This window comes from Oncorhynchus mykiss, chromosome 6 (assembly GCF_057628025.1).
Source record: "Oncorhynchus mykiss isolate SJ-2025 chromosome 6, ASM5762802v1, whole genome shotgun sequence".
NCBI lineage: Eukaryota > Metazoa > Chordata > Actinopteri > Salmoniformes > Salmonidae > Oncorhynchus > Oncorhynchus mykiss.
This window is the reverse complement of record NC_143027.1, coordinates 6531045-6550000: the sequence shown is the minus strand read 5'-3', so window position 1 is coordinate 6550000 and position 18956 is coordinate 6531045. Positions and strand designations below refer to the sequence as shown.

At 46.2% G+C, this 18956-nt stretch overlaps 1 protein-coding gene across 6 annotated transcripts in view; it reads left to right on the top strand.

Annotated features, from left to right (window-relative positions):
- Positions 1-17632, top strand: part of LOC110525077 (AP-4 complex accessory subunit RUSC2) — a 55450-nt gene extending 37818 nt beyond the window's left edge. For all 6 annotated transcript variants that reach the window (XM_036979297.2, XM_036979296.2, XM_090236892.1 and 3 more), the window contains 8 exons: positions 1-167; positions 9462-9538; positions 10147-10321; positions 10688-10793; positions 10928-10974; positions 11112-12285; positions 12378-12554; positions 12835-17632. The exon at positions 1-167 is cut by the window's left edge and continues 4 nt beyond it. In XM_036979297.2, the coding sequence (XP_036835192.2) occupies positions 1-167; positions 9462-9538; positions 10147-10321; positions 10688-10793; positions 10928-10974; positions 11112-12285; positions 12378-12554; positions 12835-13045 (2134 nt within the window). In that variant the 3' untranslated portion in view covers positions 13046-17632. The remainder of the gene's footprint in view (positions 168-9461; positions 9539-10146; positions 10322-10687; positions 10794-10927; positions 10975-11111; positions 12286-12377; positions 12555-12834) is intronic.
- The last annotated feature ends 1324 nt before the right edge of the window (positions 17633-18956 follow it).

Genomic DNA, 18956 nt, shown 5'->3' with positions numbered 1-18956 from the left:
GTCTGTGAAGCAGCTGCAGCAGTACTACAGTGACTTCCTGCCAGACTACTTCTCCCTGACGGAGCGTCCTCCAGACGAGTTCTGTCTCTCTCCTGACGCCTCCTCTTCGTCATCGTCCTCCACCTCCTCACAATCCCACATCTCTGTGAACCTGCAGCAGAAGAGAGGTGTGATGAAGTGGTGTAGTATAAACCATGCATTCGGAAAGTATTCAGACCCCTCGACTTTTTCCACATTTTGTTACATTACAGCTTTAATCTAAAATGGATTTAAAAAAATTAAAAGGTCAAGGCTTTGACAAATTTACAAAACATCCCCCCCCCCCCTTATTTACATAGGGATTCAGACCCTTTGCTATGAGACTCTACATTGAGTTTAGCTGCATCCTGTTTCCATTGATCATCCTTGAGATGTTACTACAACTTGATTGGAGTCCAACTATGCTAAATTAAATTGATTGGACATGATTTGTAAATGCACACACCTGTCTATATAAGGTCCTACAGTTGACAGTGCATGCCAGAGCAAAAACTAAGCCATGAAGTCGCAGCAATTGTCTGTAGAGCTCCGAGACAGGATTGTGTTCGAGGCACAGCTCTGGGGAAGGGTACCAAAACACTTCTGCAGCATTGAAGGTCCCTAAGAACACAGTGGCCTCCATCATTCTTAAATGCCAAACTGAGCAATAGGGGGAGAAGGGCCTTGGTCAGGGAGGTGACAAAGAATCCAATGGTCACTATGACAGAGCTCTGGAGTTCCTCTGTAGGGAGAACCTTCCAGAAAGACAACTATCTCTGCAGCACTCCACTAATCAGGCTTTTATGGTAGAATGACCAGATGGAAGCCACTCCTCAGTAAAAGGCACATGACAGCCTGCTTGGAGTTTACCAAAAGGCACCTAAAGACTCTCAGATCATGAGAAACAAGATTCTCTGGTCTGATGAAACCAAGATTGAACACTTTGGCCTGTATGCCAAGCGTCACGTCTGGCACCATCCCTACAGTGAAGCATTGTGGTGGCAGCATCATGCTGTGGAGATGTTTTTCAGCGGCTGGGACTGGGAGACTAGTCGGGATCAAGGTAAAGATGAACAGAGCAAAGTACAGAGAGATCCTTGATGAAAACCTGCTCCAGAGTACTCAGGACCTCAGACTGGTGTGTTGTTTCACCTTCCAACAGGACAACGACCCTAAGCACACAGCCAAGACAATGCTGGAGTGACTTCAGGACAATTCTCTGAATGTCCTTGAGTGGCCCTGCCAGAGCCCGGACTTGAACCTGATCGAACATCACAGGAGAGACCTGAAAATATCTGTGCAGCAATGCTCCCCATCCAACCTGACAGAATTTGAGAGGCTCTGCAGCGAAGAATGGGAGAAACTTCCCAAATACAGGTGTGCCAAGCTTGTAGCATCACACCCAAGAAGACTCAGGGCTGTAATCACTGGTCAAAGGTGCTTTAACAAAGTACTGAGTAAAGGGTCTGAATACTAATGTGATATTTGATTTTTTTTTTTTTATTATATAAAAAAAATGTACAAAAATATAACTGTTTTTGCTTTGTCATTATGGGGTATTGTGTGTACTGTATATTGAGGGGAAAAAAACAATTGAGTTTTAAAATAAGGCTGTAACGTACCAAAATGTGGAAAATGTCAAGGGGTCTGAATACTTTCCGAAGGCACTGTATGTTTGTGCTTGTGACATCAGGATATAAGAGCATATATGTACTTTCCTTGACTGTGGTACTGAACACAGCAGTATGTTAAGTGTAGTCTTTATCTCTCCCTGGCTCCCTCTTTCTATCAATTTCAATTAAAGGGGGTTTATTGGCATGGGAAGACTGTCTTCTCTTGACAGCCAGGTCTGCCTGTAGTCAAAGATTTCCTTCGTTTTGGGTCAGTCACAGTGGTCAGGTATTCTGCCGCTGTGTACTCTCTGTTTAGGGCCAAATAGCATTCTAGTTTGCTCTGTATTTTTGTAAATTCTTTCCAATGTGTCAAGTAATTATCGTGTTGTTTACTCATGATTTGGTTGGGTCTAATTGTGCTGCTGTATTGTGCTGCTGTCCTAGGGGCTCTGTGGGGTGTGTTTGTGTTTGTGAACAGAGCCCCAGGACCAGCTTGCTTAGGGGACTCTTCTCCGGTTTCGTTCCTCTGTAGCTGATGGCTTTGTTATGGAAGGTTTGGGAATCACTTCCTTTTAGGTGGTTGTACAATTTAACGGCTCTTTTCTGGATTTTGATAATTAGAGGGTATCGGCCTAACTCTGCTCTGCATGCGTTATTTGGTGTTTAACGTTGTGCACTGAGGATATTTTTGGTATTTATCCCATTTTGTGAATTCTTGGTTGGTAAGCGGACCCCAAGCCTCACAACAATAAAGGTTGATTCAAGAATTTTTAGCCAGATTCTAATTGGTATGTCAAATGTGTTGTTCCTTTTGATCGTCCACACCTTTGTGGAAGTCACCTGTGGCGCTGATGTTTAGGCCGAGGTATGTATCGTTTTTTGTGTGCTCTAGGGCAACAGTGTCAAGGTGGAAATTGGGTTCAGGGCCTGGCAACTGGACCTTTTTTGGAACAACATTATTTTTGTCTTACTGAGATTTACTGTCAGGGCCCAGGTCTGTCAGGGCCCAGGTCTGTCAGGGCCCAGGTCTGTCAGGGCCCAGGTCTGTCAGGGCCCAGGTCTGACAGAATCTGTGCAGAAGATATAGGTGCTGCTGTAGGCCCTCCTTGGTTAAGTACTGAGGCACCAGATCATCAGTCAACAGCAGACATTTGACTTCGGATTCTAGCAGGGGGAGGCCGGGTGCTGCAGACTGTTCTAGTGCCCTCGCCAATTCATTGATATATATGTTAAAGAGGGTGGGGCTTAAGCTGCATCCCTTTCTCACCCCCAGGCCCTGTAAAAAGACGTGTTTTTTTTGTCAATTTTAACACCACACTTGTTGTTTGTGTACATGGATTTTATAATGTCGTATGTTTTTCCCCCAACATCACTTTCCATCAATTTGTATAGCAGACCATCATGCCAAATTGAGTTGAAGGCTTTTTAGAAATCAACAAAGCATGTGAAGACTTTGCCTTTGTTTTGGTTTGTTTGTTTGTCAATTATGGTGTGCAGGGTGAGTACGTGGTCTGTCGTTCAATCATTTGGTAAAAAGACAATTTGACATTTCTCAGTACATTGTTTTCACTGAGGAAATGTACGAGTCTGCTGTCAATGATAATGCAGAGGATTTTCCCGGGGTTGCTGTTGACGCATATCCCACGGTAGTTATTGGGGTCAAATTTGTCTCTACTTTTTGTGGATTGGGGTGATCACTCCTTGGTTCCAAATATTGAGGAAGATGCCAGAGCTACGGATGATGTTGAAGAGTTTAAGAATAGGCCATTGGAATTTGTGGTCTGTATATTTTATAATTTCATTTAGGATACCATAACCCCACAGGCCTTTTGGGGCTGGAGTGTTTGTATTTTGACCTGTAGTTCATTCAATGTAATTGGAGAATCCAGTGTGTTCTGGTAGTCTTTAATAGTTGATTCTAAGATTTGTATTTGATCGTCTATATGTTTTTGCTCTTAATTCTTTGTTATAGAGCCAAAAAGATTGTAGAAGTGGTTTATCTATACTGTATATATCCGTTTTGGATAGATAACTCTTTGTGTTGTTGTTTAGAGTTTGCCTATTTTCCCAGAAGTGGTTAGAGTCAATGGATTCTTCAATTTTATTTATTTATTTATTTATTTATTTCACCTTTATTTAACCAGGTAGGCAAGTTGAGAACAAGTTCTCATTTACAATTGCGACCTGGCCAAGATAAAGCAAAGCAGTTCGACACATACAACGACACAGAGTTACACATGGAGTAAAACAAACATACAGTCAATAATACAGTATAAACAAGTCTATATACGATGTGAGCAAATGAGGTGAGATAAGGGAGGTAAAAGCAAAAAGGCCATGGTGGCAAAGTAAATACAATATAGCAAGTAAAACACTGGAATGGTAGATTTGCAATGGGAGAATGTGCAAAGTAGAAATAAAAATAATGGGGTAAATTACATTGAGCTGATTTCTGACGTGCTGTTCCTTCTTTTTCCCATAGTGTATTTCTGTATTGTTTTAGTGATTCACCATAGTGAAGGCATTGGCTTAGGTTTTCTGTGTCTCTAGGTTTTTGGTTGGACAGGTTTCTCAATTTCTTTCTAAGGTTTTTGCATTCTTCATCAAACCATTTGTCATCGTTGGTAATTTTCTTAGGTTGTCTGCTTGACGTTTTTAGATTTGATAGGGAAGCTGAGAGGTCAAATATACTGTTTAGGTTTTCTACTGTTAAGTTTGCACCTTCACTATTACAGTGAAACATTTTTTCCAGGAAATTGTCTAGTAGGGATTGAATTTGTTGTTGCCTAATTTTTTTTTGGTGGCTTTCCACACATTCCTTCGATCTATAGCATTTCTAAATATTTACTGTTCCTTTGGCTTTGATGTCAATGTTGATTTCCCCCTCCAGGATGGAGAAGCTCTTTAAAGTCTGGGGATTCTAGTGGGGGGATATATCATGTAGCACACATGAGGAAATGTTTCTCTGTTACGATCATTTCCTTATTAATTTCTAGCCAGATGTAAAATGTTCCTGTTTTAAATGATTTAATAGAGTGGGTTAGGTCTGCTCTATACCATATTAGCATACCCCCTGAGTCCCTTCCCTGTTTCCCACCTGGTAGTTTGGTGGATGGGACTACCAGCTCTCTGTAACCTAGAGAGCAACCAGTGGATCTGTCTCCTCTATATCATGTTTCTTGTAGGATGACAATGTCTGTATTTCCAATGTGTTTGATGAAGTCTGGGTTCCTGCTCTTCAGGCCAAAGGCAGATGACCTCTGACCTTGTATATTCCAGGATGAGATAGTAAAAGCTTTGTGTTCCATAGTGTCTAGTGTTGTTTTCGTGTAGTTTAGGCCCCGGACTGTCAGAGTAGGGGTGAGCTGAGCATGTTGAGCATCTGATACATACCTCTTAGGTCGCAGGATGGGGCTTGGGTGGGTGTAATAGTGGGGGTTGGGTCTGTTGCAGGATGGGGCTTGGACGGGTGTAATAGTGGGGGTTGGGTCTGTTGCAGGATGGGGCTTGGACGGGTGTAATAGTGGGGGTTGGGCCTGTTGCAGGATGGGGCTTGGGTGGGTGTAATAGTGGGGGTTGGGCCTGTTGCAGGATGGGGCTTGGGCGGGTTTAATAGTGGGGGTTGGGCCTGTTGCAGGATCGGGCTTGGGCGGGTTTAATAGTGGGGGTTGGGCCTGTTGCCGGATGGGGCTTGGGCGGGTTTAATAGTGGGGGTTGGGCCTGTTGCCGGATGGGGCTTGGGCGGGTGTAATAGTGAGGGTTGGGCCTGTTGCTCTGCTCACGGCCTGGACATATGTCCTGCTGTCATGTTGAGGTCCTTGCCGTGGGGGCGGGGGTCATGGGGTGGGCAGAAGGGGCATAGGTCTGATAGGGGGGGGGGGCTATATAGGGTGTGGCCAAGGTTTGCTTGGGGTGGTCTGAGCTGGTTGGGGTGTGGCTGGTGATGCTGGGGTCTGGGGTCTATAGGTCCACTTGGTGTGGGTTCTCTTGGTGCAGGTCCTTCAGGAGGGGGTCTTGCAGGTCTGGGAGTTTATCTCTCTGGTCTGGGCGGGGTGTCCGTTGCTCTGTTGCTCCTGTGTGAGGTCCTGGGGCTACGGTTGAGGGTGACGTCCTTCAGGGTCCTGGCAAAAGTTGGGATTGCTTCCTTGTAGAGGTGGACCAGGGTGGAGTGGTGGGCCAGGGTGGAGTGGTGGGCCAGGGTGGAGTGGTGGGTCAGGGTGGAGTGGTGGGACAGGGTGGAGTGGTGGGACAGGGTGGAGTGGTGGGCCAGGGTGGAGTGGTGGGTCAGGGTGGAGTGGTGGGTCAGGGTGGAGTGGTGGGACAGGGTGGAGTGGTGGGCCAGGGTGGAGTGGTGGGACAGGGTGGAGTGGTGGGCCAGGGTGGAGTGGTGGGTCAGGGTGGAGTGGTGGGTCAGGGTGGAGTGGTGGACCAGGGTGGAGTGGTGGGCCAGGGTGGAGTGGTGGGCCAGGGTGGAGTGGTGGGCCAGGGTGGAGTGGTGGGACAGGGTGGAGTGGTGGGCCAGGGTGGAGTGGTGGGCCCGGGTGGAGTGGTGAGCCCGGGTGGAGTGGTGAGCCAGGGTGGAGTGGTGGGCCAGGGTGGAGTGGTGGGCCAGGGTGGAGTGGTGGGCCAGGGTGGAGTGGTGGGCCAGGGTGGAGTGGTGGGTCAGGGTGGAGTGGTGGGCCCGGGTGGAGTGGTGGGCCCGGGTGGAGTGGTGGGCCCGGGTGGAGTGGTGGGCCAGGGTGGAGTGGTGGGCCCGGGTGGAGTGGTGGGCCCGGGTGGAGTGGTGGGTGCTGTACAGAAACCAAGCCTAAAACCCCAAACAGCAAGCAATGCAGGTGTAGAAGCACGGTGGCTAGGAAAAACTCCCTAGAAAGGCCAGAAGCTAGGAAGAAACCTAGAGAGGAAACAGGCTATGAGGGGTGGCCAGTCCTCTTCTGGCTGTGCCAGGTGGAGATTATAACAGAACATGGCCAAGATGTTCAAATGTTCATAAATAAATAAATAAATAATAATCACAGTAGTTGTCGAGGGTGTAGCAAGTCAGCACCTCAGGAGTAAATATCAGTTGGCTTTTCGTAGCCAATCATTCAGAGTATCTCTACCGCTCCTGCTGTCTCTAGAGAGTTGAAAACAGCAGGTCTGGGTCAGGTAGCATGTCCGTTGAACAGGTCAGGGTTCCATAGCCGCAGGCAGAACAGTTGAAACTGGAGCAGCAGCACGGCCAGGTGGTCTGGGGACAGCAAGGAGTCATCAGGACAGGTAATCCTGAGGCATAGTCTAAGGGCTCAGGTCCTCCGAGAGAGAGAGAAAGAAAGAAAGAAAGAAAGAAAGAAAGAGAGAGAGAGAGAGAAAGAGAATTAGAGAGAGCACACTTAAATTCACACAGGACACCGGATAAGACAGGATAAATACTCCAGTTATAACAGACTGACCCTAGCCCCCAGACACATAAACTACTGCAGCATAAATACTGGAGGCTGAGACAGGAGGGGTCGGGAGACACTGTGGCCCCACCCAACGATACCCCCGGACAGGGCCAAACAGGCAGGATATAACCCCACCCACTTTGCCAAAGCACAACCCCCACACCGCTAGAGGGATATCTTCAACCACCAACTTACCATCCTGAGACAAGGCCGAGTATAGCCCACAAAGATCTCCGCCACGGCACAACCCAAGGGGGGGGCGCCAACCCAGACAAGACGATCACATCAGTGACTCAATCCACTCAAGTGACGCACCCCTCCTAGGGACTTCATGGGAGGCACCAGTAAGCCAGTGACTCAGCCCCTGTAATAGAGTTAGGCAGAGAATCCCAGTGGAAAGAGGGGAACCGGCCAGGCAGAGACAACAAGGGCGGTTCGTTGCTCCAGTGGTTTACTTTTCACCTTCACACTCAGAGGCCAATGAGCTCACTACCTCTCTCTCACTACCTCTCTCTCACTACCTCTCTCTCACTACCTCTCTCACTACCTCTCTCTCACTACCTCTCTCTCACTACCTCTCGCACTCTCGTTCTCTCTCTCTATCGATCTCTTTCTCTCTCTCACAACCGCTCTCTCTCACTACCGCTCTCTCTCACTACCGCTCTCTCTCTCTCACTACCGCTCTCTCTCTCTCACTACCGCTCTCTCTCTCACTACCTCTCTCTCTCTCTCACTACCGCTCTCTCTCTCACTACCGCTCTCTCTCTCACTACCGCTCTCTCTCTCACTACCGCTCTCTCTCTCACTACCGCTCTCTCTCTCTCACTACCGCTCTCTCTCTCTCACTACCGCTCTCTCTCTCTCTACCGCTCTCTCTCTCTCTCACTACCGCTCTCTCTCTCTCACTACCGCTCTCTCTCTCACTACCGCTCTCTCTCTCACTACTGCTCTCTCTCTCTCACTACCTCTCTCTCTCTCTCACTACCTCTCTCTCTCTCTCACTACCGCTCTCTCTCTCACTACCGCTCTCTCTCTCACTACCGCTCTCTCTCTCTCACTACCGCTCTCTCTCTCTCTCACTACCGCTCTCTCTCTCTCTCACTACCGCTCTCTCTCTCTCACTACCGCTCTCTCTCTCTCACTACCGCTCTCTCTCTCACTACCGCTCTCTCTCTCTCTCACTACCTCTCTCTCTCTCTCACTACCGCTCTCTCTCTCTCACTACCGCTCTCTCTCTCACTACCGCTCTCTCTCTCTCACTACCGCTCTCTCTCTCTCACTACCGCTCTCTCTCTCTCACTACCGCTCTCTCTCTCTCACTACCGCTCTCTCTCACTACCGCTCTCTCTCTCTCTCTCTCTCCCTCTCTCTCTCGCGATCTGTCTTTTCTCTCCCTGTAATCTCTCTCTGAGTGTCACTAGGTCTTTGATCTTGGTCCTTCCACTAGACCCCACTAACTCCCACTAGTGACTCTGAACTCCTAAACCAGTATCCACAAAATATGATAAAGATACAGTGCCTGCAGAAAGTATTCTTTACTTTTTCCACATTTTGTTGTTGTTACAAAGTGGGATTCAAATGTATTTAATTGTCCTTTTTGTTTGTCAATGATCTGCACAAAATATTCTGTCAAAGTATAACTTTTGGTTTTGAACATGTTGCTTTGCTCTATCATATCATTCTTTACTGCACTTGACCATATTACAGTCATCAGGAACGGCAGGTAGCTTAGTGGTTCGAGCGTTGGATCTGTAACCGAAAGGTTGCTAGATCAAATCCCCGTGTGGACAAGGTAAAAAAGTCTGTCGTTCTTTCCCTGAACAAGGCAGTTAACCCACTGTTCCAAGGCCCTCCTCATCTTCACAACAGCTTTGTCAATAATGAAGACATGTAATATCTACTTTCAAGCCTTGCAAAATCAACATTTTCTGCTTTAGGTTGTCCATTGGGAACTAACTAATTCTCATTGTGGAAAGGAGAAACGAGTGATTACCATAACATAAAAGTGTGTGACTGCCTCCTGTATTAGACTATACTTACTGCTGAGAGGCTGTGAAGTGCCTCTTGTAATCGACTACCTCTTCTCTTGCTGTCTCTCCCTCTCTCTCCCTTTATTTCTCTCTCTCTCCCTCTCTTTTCCTCTCTCCCTCTCTCCCTCTCTCTCCCTCTCTCCCTCACTATCTCCCTCTCCCTCTCTCTCTCCCTCTCCCTCTCTCTCTCCCTCTCCCTCTCTCTTCCTCTCCCTCTCTCCCTTTATTTCTCTCTCTCTCCCTCTCTCACCCTCTCTCCCTCTCTCCCTCTCTCTCCCTCTCTCTCTCCCTCTCTCCCTCTCTCTCTCCCTCTCCCTCTCTCTCTCCCTCTCTCCCTCGCTCTCCCTCTCTCTCCCTTTATTTCTCTCTCTAAGGTTTAGTCAAAGCCATCAATACAGCGGTAGATTTAATCGTGGCTCATTTTGGCACCAGTCGGGACCCTGATGTTAAGGTATTGTGTTCTACTGGGTGATTTACCCCTAAAGACAACTATATAGTTCTGTTATATTACATTCTGTGAGTTTACCTCTCTTGTTGGGGACTGTTCTGATTTTGCAACATTAGAATGTCTATTTTTCCTAATCATAATTTCTCTATTTTTCTCTCCCCATTTCTCTCCCCATTTCTCTCCCCATTTCTCTCCCCCTTTCTCTCCCCCTTTCTCTATCTATTTCTCTCCCCCTTTCTCTCCCCATTTCTCTCCCCCTTTCTCTCTCTATTTCTCTCCCCCTTTCTCTCTCTATTGCTCTATTTCTCTCTCTCTATTTCTCTCCCCCTTTCTCTCCCCATTTCTCTCCCCCTTTCTCTATCTATTTCTCTCCCCCTTTCTCTCCCCATTTCTCTCCCCATTTCTCTCCCCATTTCTCTCCCCCTTTTCTCTCTCTATTTCTCTATATCTCTGTCTAACCTCTCCTTTTTTCTTTCCTCCCCTTCTACCACCTCCTTTCTTTCTCCTTCCTTCCACATCCTGTTCACACTCTCTCCTTCTACCGCTCCCCCCTCTCCTTCGTCGTCGTCCCCCTCTCCTTCGTCTCCCCCCCACCCTCCCCCGTCCTCCAGGCGAAGCTGGGTAACAGTTGGGTGAGTCCAAACGTGGGCCACCTGATCCTGAAGTACCTGTGTCCGGCCCTAAGGGAGGTGCTGGGGGATGGGCTGAAGGCCTACGTCCTGGACCTGATCATCGGACAGAGACGCAACCAGCCCTGGAGCCTGGTAGAGGCCTCCACACAACTAGGTGATGATGATAATGATGATGATGATGATGATTAGGCCATAAGCCCTGAAGCCTGGTAGAGGCCTCCGCACAACTAGGTATGTCTGGAAAGTGGAGGAGGAGGAGGAGAAGGCAGGAGGAGGAGGGGGTGGAGCAGGTGGAGTGGTGAGGAAGATGATATTAATGATGATGATGATGATGATGACGACTATGAAGATGATTCAATAACGTTTATGTGTGAATGAACAGATGAATGAGTATTTTCAAATGGAGCAGGGGTCTCCTAGGTGTTATAATTCTGACCTCTCTCTCTCTCTCTCTCTCTCTCTTATTTATATATATATATATATATCAATCCCCACTCCCGCCCTGTGATACCTACATCAGGCCCATCCACCTGTGTTGTCCACAGCCTGTTCTCCAAGGTGTCCCAGTACTCAGAGCTCACCAGCCACAGCATGAGACTCAACTCATTCATCTTTGGACTGCTGAAGTGAGTAGCCTCTATGTGCTCTATCCTACAACTGTTTACTGGTGTCTCCTCAACAGATATGTTTATTGTTGCCAGCATGTACAAGTGAAAGAGTCAAGTTAACGACTCTCTCTTTTGTTTCTCTCTGTTTTCAGCTTGCGATCTTTGGAATTTTGGTTCAACCATCTCTACACTCATGAAGGTGAGCCAAATCAAGCACACCTAGCTAAAGTCTTTGAAAGATAACAGTACTTTTTTCACCCAGGTTTGGTATTGTGTGCTTCCGATAGTCTAACATCTTCTTCTTCTTCTACTTCTTCTTCTGCCTGTCCCCCCCAGACATCGTAGCGGCTCACTACCACCCGTGGGGTTTCCTGCCGTTGTCTCAGGGGCCGTGCCAGCCTCTCTTGGAGGAGCTCCTCCTCCTCCTCCAGCCTCTGTCTCTGTTGCCCTTTGATCTGGATCTGCTCTTTGAGCCGCGATTGGTCCAGAGGAACCAGGAACACCTGAGAAGCAAGGAACAGCTCTGCTCCGCCTCCGCTGGCCAGGGCCTGGACCAATCCGCATGCTCCACCTTCCAGCTCATGAGGGGGTGGAGCTCGGAGTCACGGAGAGCAGAGTCTATGAGAGAAGGGGCGGAGGTTAAAAAGGAAGGAGGCGGGGTGGGGAACAGAGGAAGGTTGGGGCTGAGACGAGAGGGGACGTGGCCTAGGATGGAAGGGGTTGGAGAGAGAGGGAGGAGAGAGGGGATGATGCAGAGGATGGGGTCGAGGAGAGAGGGGGTGGGGATTGATAGTTTAGGGGCGGGGCTTGTAGAAGCACAGCCAATGACAACCGAAGTAGGGACAGGATTTGCAAACCTGTGGAGAGAGAGCGGGAGGGGGAAGGGCACAGGAAAGAGAGTGATGGGGGTGGGAGGAGTACGCCATGAGGAGGAGGGAGAGAAGGAAGAGAGGAGGAAGGGGACAGAGAGGGATTGGGCGGAGGAGGGTCGTCAGCAGCAGGAGCGTGATCGCCAGGCGGGCTGGTGGTACCAGCTCATGCAGAGTTCCCAGGTCTACATCGACCAATCAGCTCAGGGTGGGTCAAAGTTCGTTAAGAGCGAGAAGAGGAAGAAGTCTGCAGAGAGGCGGAGCCAGAGTCAGCACCCACTCCCCAGGAAGGGTGTTGTGGAAGGGGCAGAGTCTAGCCAGGAAGAGGAGGTTCTTAGGGAGAGAAGCAGGAAGAGCAGCTCCTGTGGTGAGTGGACGGGGTCCAGAGGAAGAGGAAGACCATCCTGGATGGGGAGTCCCCCAGAGTCAGTGCTCACCCAGGACAAGGAGAAAGAGAAGGATCCAGGAACCACAAGGGCCACAGAAGCCACAGCGACCCAGCCAGCAGCCCAGACTGAAGACCCCTCCCAGGGCCAGAGCATGCGCTGGGTCAGACTGTTTGGGTCCAGCATGGGTGGTGGTGGCCCCCCCTCCAGGCCAGATGGAGCAGAGCAGAGACCATCCAAAAGCAAGAGGAGCAGGTGACTGAAGTGAAGTGATGTACAGGTGCTACGGTAATAAATTAATTAACACTTTGTAATACATTTCTCTTTGTTCTGTTTGTCCCTCGCAGGCTGCCGTCTGGATGGCTGACAGGTCTGGACATGTCCGTGCTGGACCTCTTAGCCCAGTCGGTGGGGGTGGGGACAGTGAAGAGGGTGGAGCCTTCAGCTCCTCCGGCCCCTCCCACTCTGAACCAACCCTCTCCACCTCCTCAGCCGCCACAGGAGACCCAAACCAAACAGCTGTGGTAAGATAAACCAAAGCTGTACAAAATACAACATATCCGATTATCTTCTTGATTTTCTATCAGACTTAAAGGATAAAAACACAGCAATACAATAGACTAAAAACACAGCAACATCATGAAATTACACTAAAAACACAGCAATACAACATGGACAATTAAAAAATACAGGATACCAGCAATAATATGTTTTTGTCCTTCTTTCTCTCACTCTCTCTCTTTTTCTCTCTTTCTCTCTCTTGCTCTCTCTCTTACCCCCCCCCCCCCCCCCCCCCCCCCACAGTGAGGTGCGTGCCCTGTGCCACCACATAGCCACAGAGCCTGACCAGCTGAGTTTCCATAAAGGGGACATACTGAGTGTCCTGAGCCGGGCTGACTCCGACTGGCTCCTCTGCTCCCTGGGGGCCCAGCGGGGCCTGGTGCCTTTCATCTACGTTACCCTGAGGGGTCTGGAGGACAGCCAGGCGCCCCATGAGCCTCAGGGGGCACTCTGACCTGACCGACTCAACTAGGGTTCCAAAATTCAGGTTTTCCAGAAATCCTGGTTGGGAGATTCCTGGAATCAGGAGGGAATAAGTAGGACATCTGTATATCCTCCAACCTAGGGATTTCGGGACAGTTGCCGGAACCCTAGACTTGCAACCCTAGACTGAACCCAGGGCCCAGAGGCCACAGTAGAGGATGAGGGTGGAAGGTGGATAGGGGGAAAGGATTCAGAGGGCCAAAGATGGATATACAGCATACTACAGCACAAGACGATGGGATGGATACTCATGGAGAAGAGACCTTGATATGACTGGTTTAAAGTGTAATTATTGTACTATGGAGAGGCGTATGAAACACACACACACACACAGACACAGACGTAAACATGCATTAATGTACATATATGCACATGCAAGCATGCAGGCACAAATACGCTATACTTCCCTATGTATGCATGTCCACTAAACTCACACACACACCAAACTGCCTGGGGATATTTTACAGAAAGGAGACAAGGCTAGCTACTGACTGCCTTGGCCGCATCACATACTGTATACTACCCCTAGCTGTGTTTTACTTTACCATGCTACAGAGTATACTCTATCTATCATTCATCTAGCTGTGCCACTCTTTGAATGCCAATTCTATGCTAACGCGCTAATGCTAGTGCTAATGCTAGTGCTAATGCTAGTGCTAATGCTAGTTCTAATGCTAGTGCTAATGCTAGTGCTAATGCTAGTTCTAATGCTAGTTCTAATGCTAGTGCTAATGCCAGTGCTAATTGTTAATGGAACATTTCAGAGACTGGTTAAAGGACTTGTCATCCAATGGATCCACGCCGACATGCTTTTCTCTGAGGTTCATTCACCCTTGAGATACCCTGCTTTGTAGTAGGACGTAAGTAGGAAAAGTAGTTTTGTTATAAAACAGAAAATAAAAGCTTTCTTAGTGTGTGTGATACAGCTGTCGACAATCTCCACATCTCTGTGTGGAGTAAACACAAATGGACAACCGGTTTAAACTCGCTTCTTCATTACAAATGGACAAAACGTTTAAACTTGCTTCTTCATTACAAATGGACAACCGGTTTAAACTCGCTACTTCAATCTCCAGATTCCTGATTTTCATCATCTTGTTAACGCTATGGGTGCGTTCCTCTGCCCAGACGTTGCTGACGCATGCCAGATCTTACAAAGCTTGGATACATATTTTACGTATCGGCTAACCACATCATCTGTATGTTATAGCAATCTGTCAGGACGTGGCACCACCAATGATTACCAACGATGGACTGTCAAACCTGACTCTGATTGGACAAGCCCAATAACATCCTCTGGCTCCTCCCTTCACATCCTGTTGTTTTGATGGATGGGACGAACTGACCTATCACTGCAATTGTCAGGAAAGAAAAGGTTCAGAGCCGGGCCAAGTGCATGTAACCTAGCAACAGACGGACAACGTTTTGTGTCTTTTTACAGTGTCTTCACCCCTGTTCTGACCCCGAAACCCTAGCTCCTCCCACCTACCCCGCCTCTCTACCCCTTAACTAATACAACTGCACAGCTTTAGGAGGAGCTGCAGTACCACGATTACAGACAAAACCAAGTGATTCAATAAGCTTTGAACTCTTGTCTATATATCTATCCATACGCACTGTAAATGCATATACTTACACACGTTTATGTATTGACTAATGATGATGTCATGTGTCATTGTTGAGGGGAAAAAAAACGTTGTGAATGGAAAGGCAGTAGAGGTGGATAAAGAAGGAAGGGATGTCCAATGAAAACAACGTATGACTTTTGGAGGTGTGTTTAGGTGTTTAGGTGTTCCTAACGGAATGTGTTGTTTGGAAAGGCTGTATAATCACCATGGCAACCCCAACCCCACCCGAACGAACCTCCCTATTGTAAAAATGGGTCTACTAAAGAGAAAAAGTATGTTTAAAAGTTTTTTTTTAAAATGCTTCAAATTATTCTGATTGGTAGTATGTGAAGAGAAAGAGAGTAATTTTTCTTGTGTATGCCTTAAAGTCCTTGAGAAAGAACCACAGAGAGAGCTGCTGTGTTGGCGGTATCTAGCGTCTGACCATGCCTGTGGTCCCTACATGATTCTTATATATGTGACGGTGCGTCCAACCAGCCACTTTCCCCCGGGTTTCAGTCGGAAAAAGAGTATATATTTTCTCTGGTAATAGAAAAAAGGTATATGGCTATTTTTTAGGGTGGGACTCTTAAAATGAACCCCAACACATTTCTTGGTGGCTTTGTAGGCATTTGTTGGTGTCAGGAGTGGCCTTAGGTTCAGATTGAGCTGGCAAAAAAGTTTGGGATTAGGTTTAAACCCTATATGTGAAAACCTTGTGGATTTGGCCCTAGATTAGGGTTTGTTAGAGCCAAAATGATCAACAATTAAATCATGTAATGTAACTTTTAAAAAAAATATATGGGTTTAGCGAAACAGAAAAAGGACGAATTCACACTGGACAAGAGTTAGGAGTCAATCAGACCAATAGTTCATTTAGCTTATAAATGAAACTCTATTATTATTCTTCAAAATTATTTGTTGAAATGTATTTAGTTCTTCTGTCATTCTCTTTTGTTGTACAGTTTAATTTTGTTTTATTTTAAATTTTTGTCAATTCCTTTGGATTCTGCATAAATAATTTAAATATTTTGTTAGCTCTGAATTGTAAATATATTTAATTTCTTCAATAATTATTATTTTTTTAAAGATAGAAATAGATATGAGGTATGGTTATGTACAAAACATTTGGAACACATTCCTAGTATTGAGTTGCACCCCCTTTTGACCTCAGGATAGCCTCCATTTTGTCGGGGCATGGACTCGACAAGGAGCTGAAAGTGTTCCACAGTGATGCTGGCCCATGTTGACTCCAATGATTCCCACAGTTGTGTCAGGTTGTCTGGATGTCCTTTGGATGGTGGATCATTCTTGATACACACGGGAAACTGTTGAGCGTGAAAAACCCAGCAACGTTACAGTTCTTGACACACTCAAATCGGTGCGGCCTGGCACCTACTACCATACCCTGTTTAAAGGCACTTAAATCTTTTGTCTTGCCCATTCACCCTCTGAATGGCACACATACACTATCAATGTTTGAATGGTCTCAAGGCTTAAAAAGCATTCTTAAACCTGTTTCCTACCCTTCATTTACACTGATTTGAAGTGGATTTAACAGGTGACATCAATAAGGGATCATAGCTTTCACCTGGTCAAGTCTATGTCATGGAAAGAGTAGGCGTTCCTAATGTTTTGTACAGTCAGTGTATATTAATACATTATTGCATTAATAACAAACATTTGTAAATGTGAGTTAGTATCATGTTATGGGCATGGTGAATGGACAGCTATGGGGATAAATGCCTGCCAAGAGTATTGTGATTATAACAATCTATTTGTTATTGTGTTTTTGGCACATACAGTGCCTTCAAAAAGTATTCATACCCCTTGACTTATTCCACATTTTGTTGTGTTACAGACTGAATTCAAAATGGATTAAATATATTTTTTTCTCACACTCAATACCCCATAATGACATCACAATACCCCATAATGACATCACAATACCCCATAATGACATCACAATAACCCATAATGACATCACAATAACCCATAATGACATCACAATAACCCATAATGACATCACAATACCCCATAATGACAAAGCGAAAAACATATTTGTAGAAATCTATGAAAATAATGAAATACAGAAATATCTCACACCCCTTTACCACGACTCTCCAAATTGAGCTCAGGTGCATTGAATTTCCTTTTACCTTCCTTTAGATGTCACTACAACATGACTGGAGTCCACCTGTGTCCAATTCAATTGTTTGGACATGATTTAGAAAGACAAACGTCCAAGGAACTGTCTGTTGATCTCTGAGATATACATCTGGAGAAGAGTATAAAACAATTTCCAGAGGGTTGAACGTTTCCATAAGCAAAGTGGTCTCCATCATTGAGAAATGTTAAATATGAAACTACCCAGACAAAATATTCTGTAGTCTGATAAGACACAAATGTAACTGTTTGTCCTGAATTCAAAGAAAACCAGGCACATCTCATCACTAGTCTAATGGTTAGAGCGTTGGACTAGTAACCGGAAGGTTGCAAGTTCAAACCCCTGAGCTGACATGGTAAAAATCTGTCGTTCTGCCCCTGAACAGGCAGTTAACCCACTGTTCCTAGGCCGTAATTGAAAAAAAAAATTGTTCTTAACTGATTTGCCTGGTTAAATAAATAAAAAATAAAATAAAACCATGAAGCATGGTGGTGTTATCATCATGCTATGGGGATGAATTTCAGTGGCAGGGACTAGGAGACTGGTTAGGATAGAGGGAACAATGAAAGGAGCCAAAGACAGGAAAATCCTTGATGAGAACCTGCTTCAAAGTGCAAACGAGCTTAGACTGGGAGAGAATATCTAAGTTCCAACAGGGCAATGACCCCAAGCATACAGCCAAACAATGCTGGAATGGCTTCAGAACTGATCCTAGGCCGTCATTGAAAATAAGAATTTGTTCTTAACTGACTTGCCTGGTTTAATAAAGGTAAAATAAAAATAACAGGAATGTGAATGTCATTGAGTGGCCCAGCCAAAACCAATAGTTGAATCCCATTTGAAAATATGTGGAAAGACCTGAAGATTGCTGTTCACCACTACTCCCCATCTAACTAAACATCTGCAAGGAAGAATGGGAGAAAATCCCCAAATCCAGATGTGCAAAGCTGATTAGCACATACCAAAGACTAATCAAAGCTGATTAGCACATACCAAAGACTAATCAAAGCTGATAAGCACATACCCAAGACTAATCAAAGCTGATAAGCACATACCCAAGACTAATCAAAGCTGATAAGCACATACCCAAGACTAATCAAAGCTGATAAGCACATACCCAAGACTAATCAAAGCTGATAAGCTCATACCCAAGACTAATCAAAGCTGATAAGCACATACCCAAGAGAGACAACAATACATAAAGAGAGACTTAAGACAACAACACAGCATGGTAGCAACACAAAATTACAACACAGCATGGTAGCAAAACAACATGACAACACAGCATGGTAGCAACACAACATGGTAGCAGCACAAAACATGGTACAAACATTATTGGGCACAGACAACAGCACAAAGGGCAAGAAGGTAGAGACAACAATACATCTCACAAAGCAGCCACAACTGCCGGTAAGAGTGTCCATGATTTAGTCTTTGAATGAAGAGATAGTGATAAAACTGTCCAGTTTGAGTGTTTGGTGCAGCTCGTGAGGCCTAAGAGTATTTTATAAATAAACATCAACCAGTGGGTCTTGGGACAGGCATACAGAGATGACCAGTTTACAGAGGAGCATAGAGTGCAGTGATGTGTCCTATAAGGAGCATTGGAGGCAAATCTGAAGGCCGAATGGTAAAGAACATCTCGCCGCTCGAGAGCATCCTTACCTGCTGATCTATAAATTATGTATCCATAATCTAGCATGCGTAGGATGGTCATCTGAATCAGGGTTAGTTTGGAAGCTGGGGTGAAAGAGGAGCGATTATGATAGAGGAATCCACATCTAGATTTAACTTTAGCCTGCAGCTTTGATATGTGCTGAGAGAAGGACAGTGTACCGTCTAGCCATACTCCCAAGTACTTGTATGAGGTGACTACCTCAAGCTCTAAACCCTCAGAGGTAGTAATAACATCTGTGGGAGGAGGGGCATTCTTCTTACCAAACCACATTACCTTTGTTTTGGAGGTGTTCAGAAGAAGGTTAAGGGCAGAGAAAGCTTGTTGGACACTAAGAAAGCTTTGTTGTAGAGCATTTAACACAAATTCTGGGGAGCGGCCAGCTGAGTATAAGACTGTATCATATGCATATAAATGCATGCGAGAGCTCCCT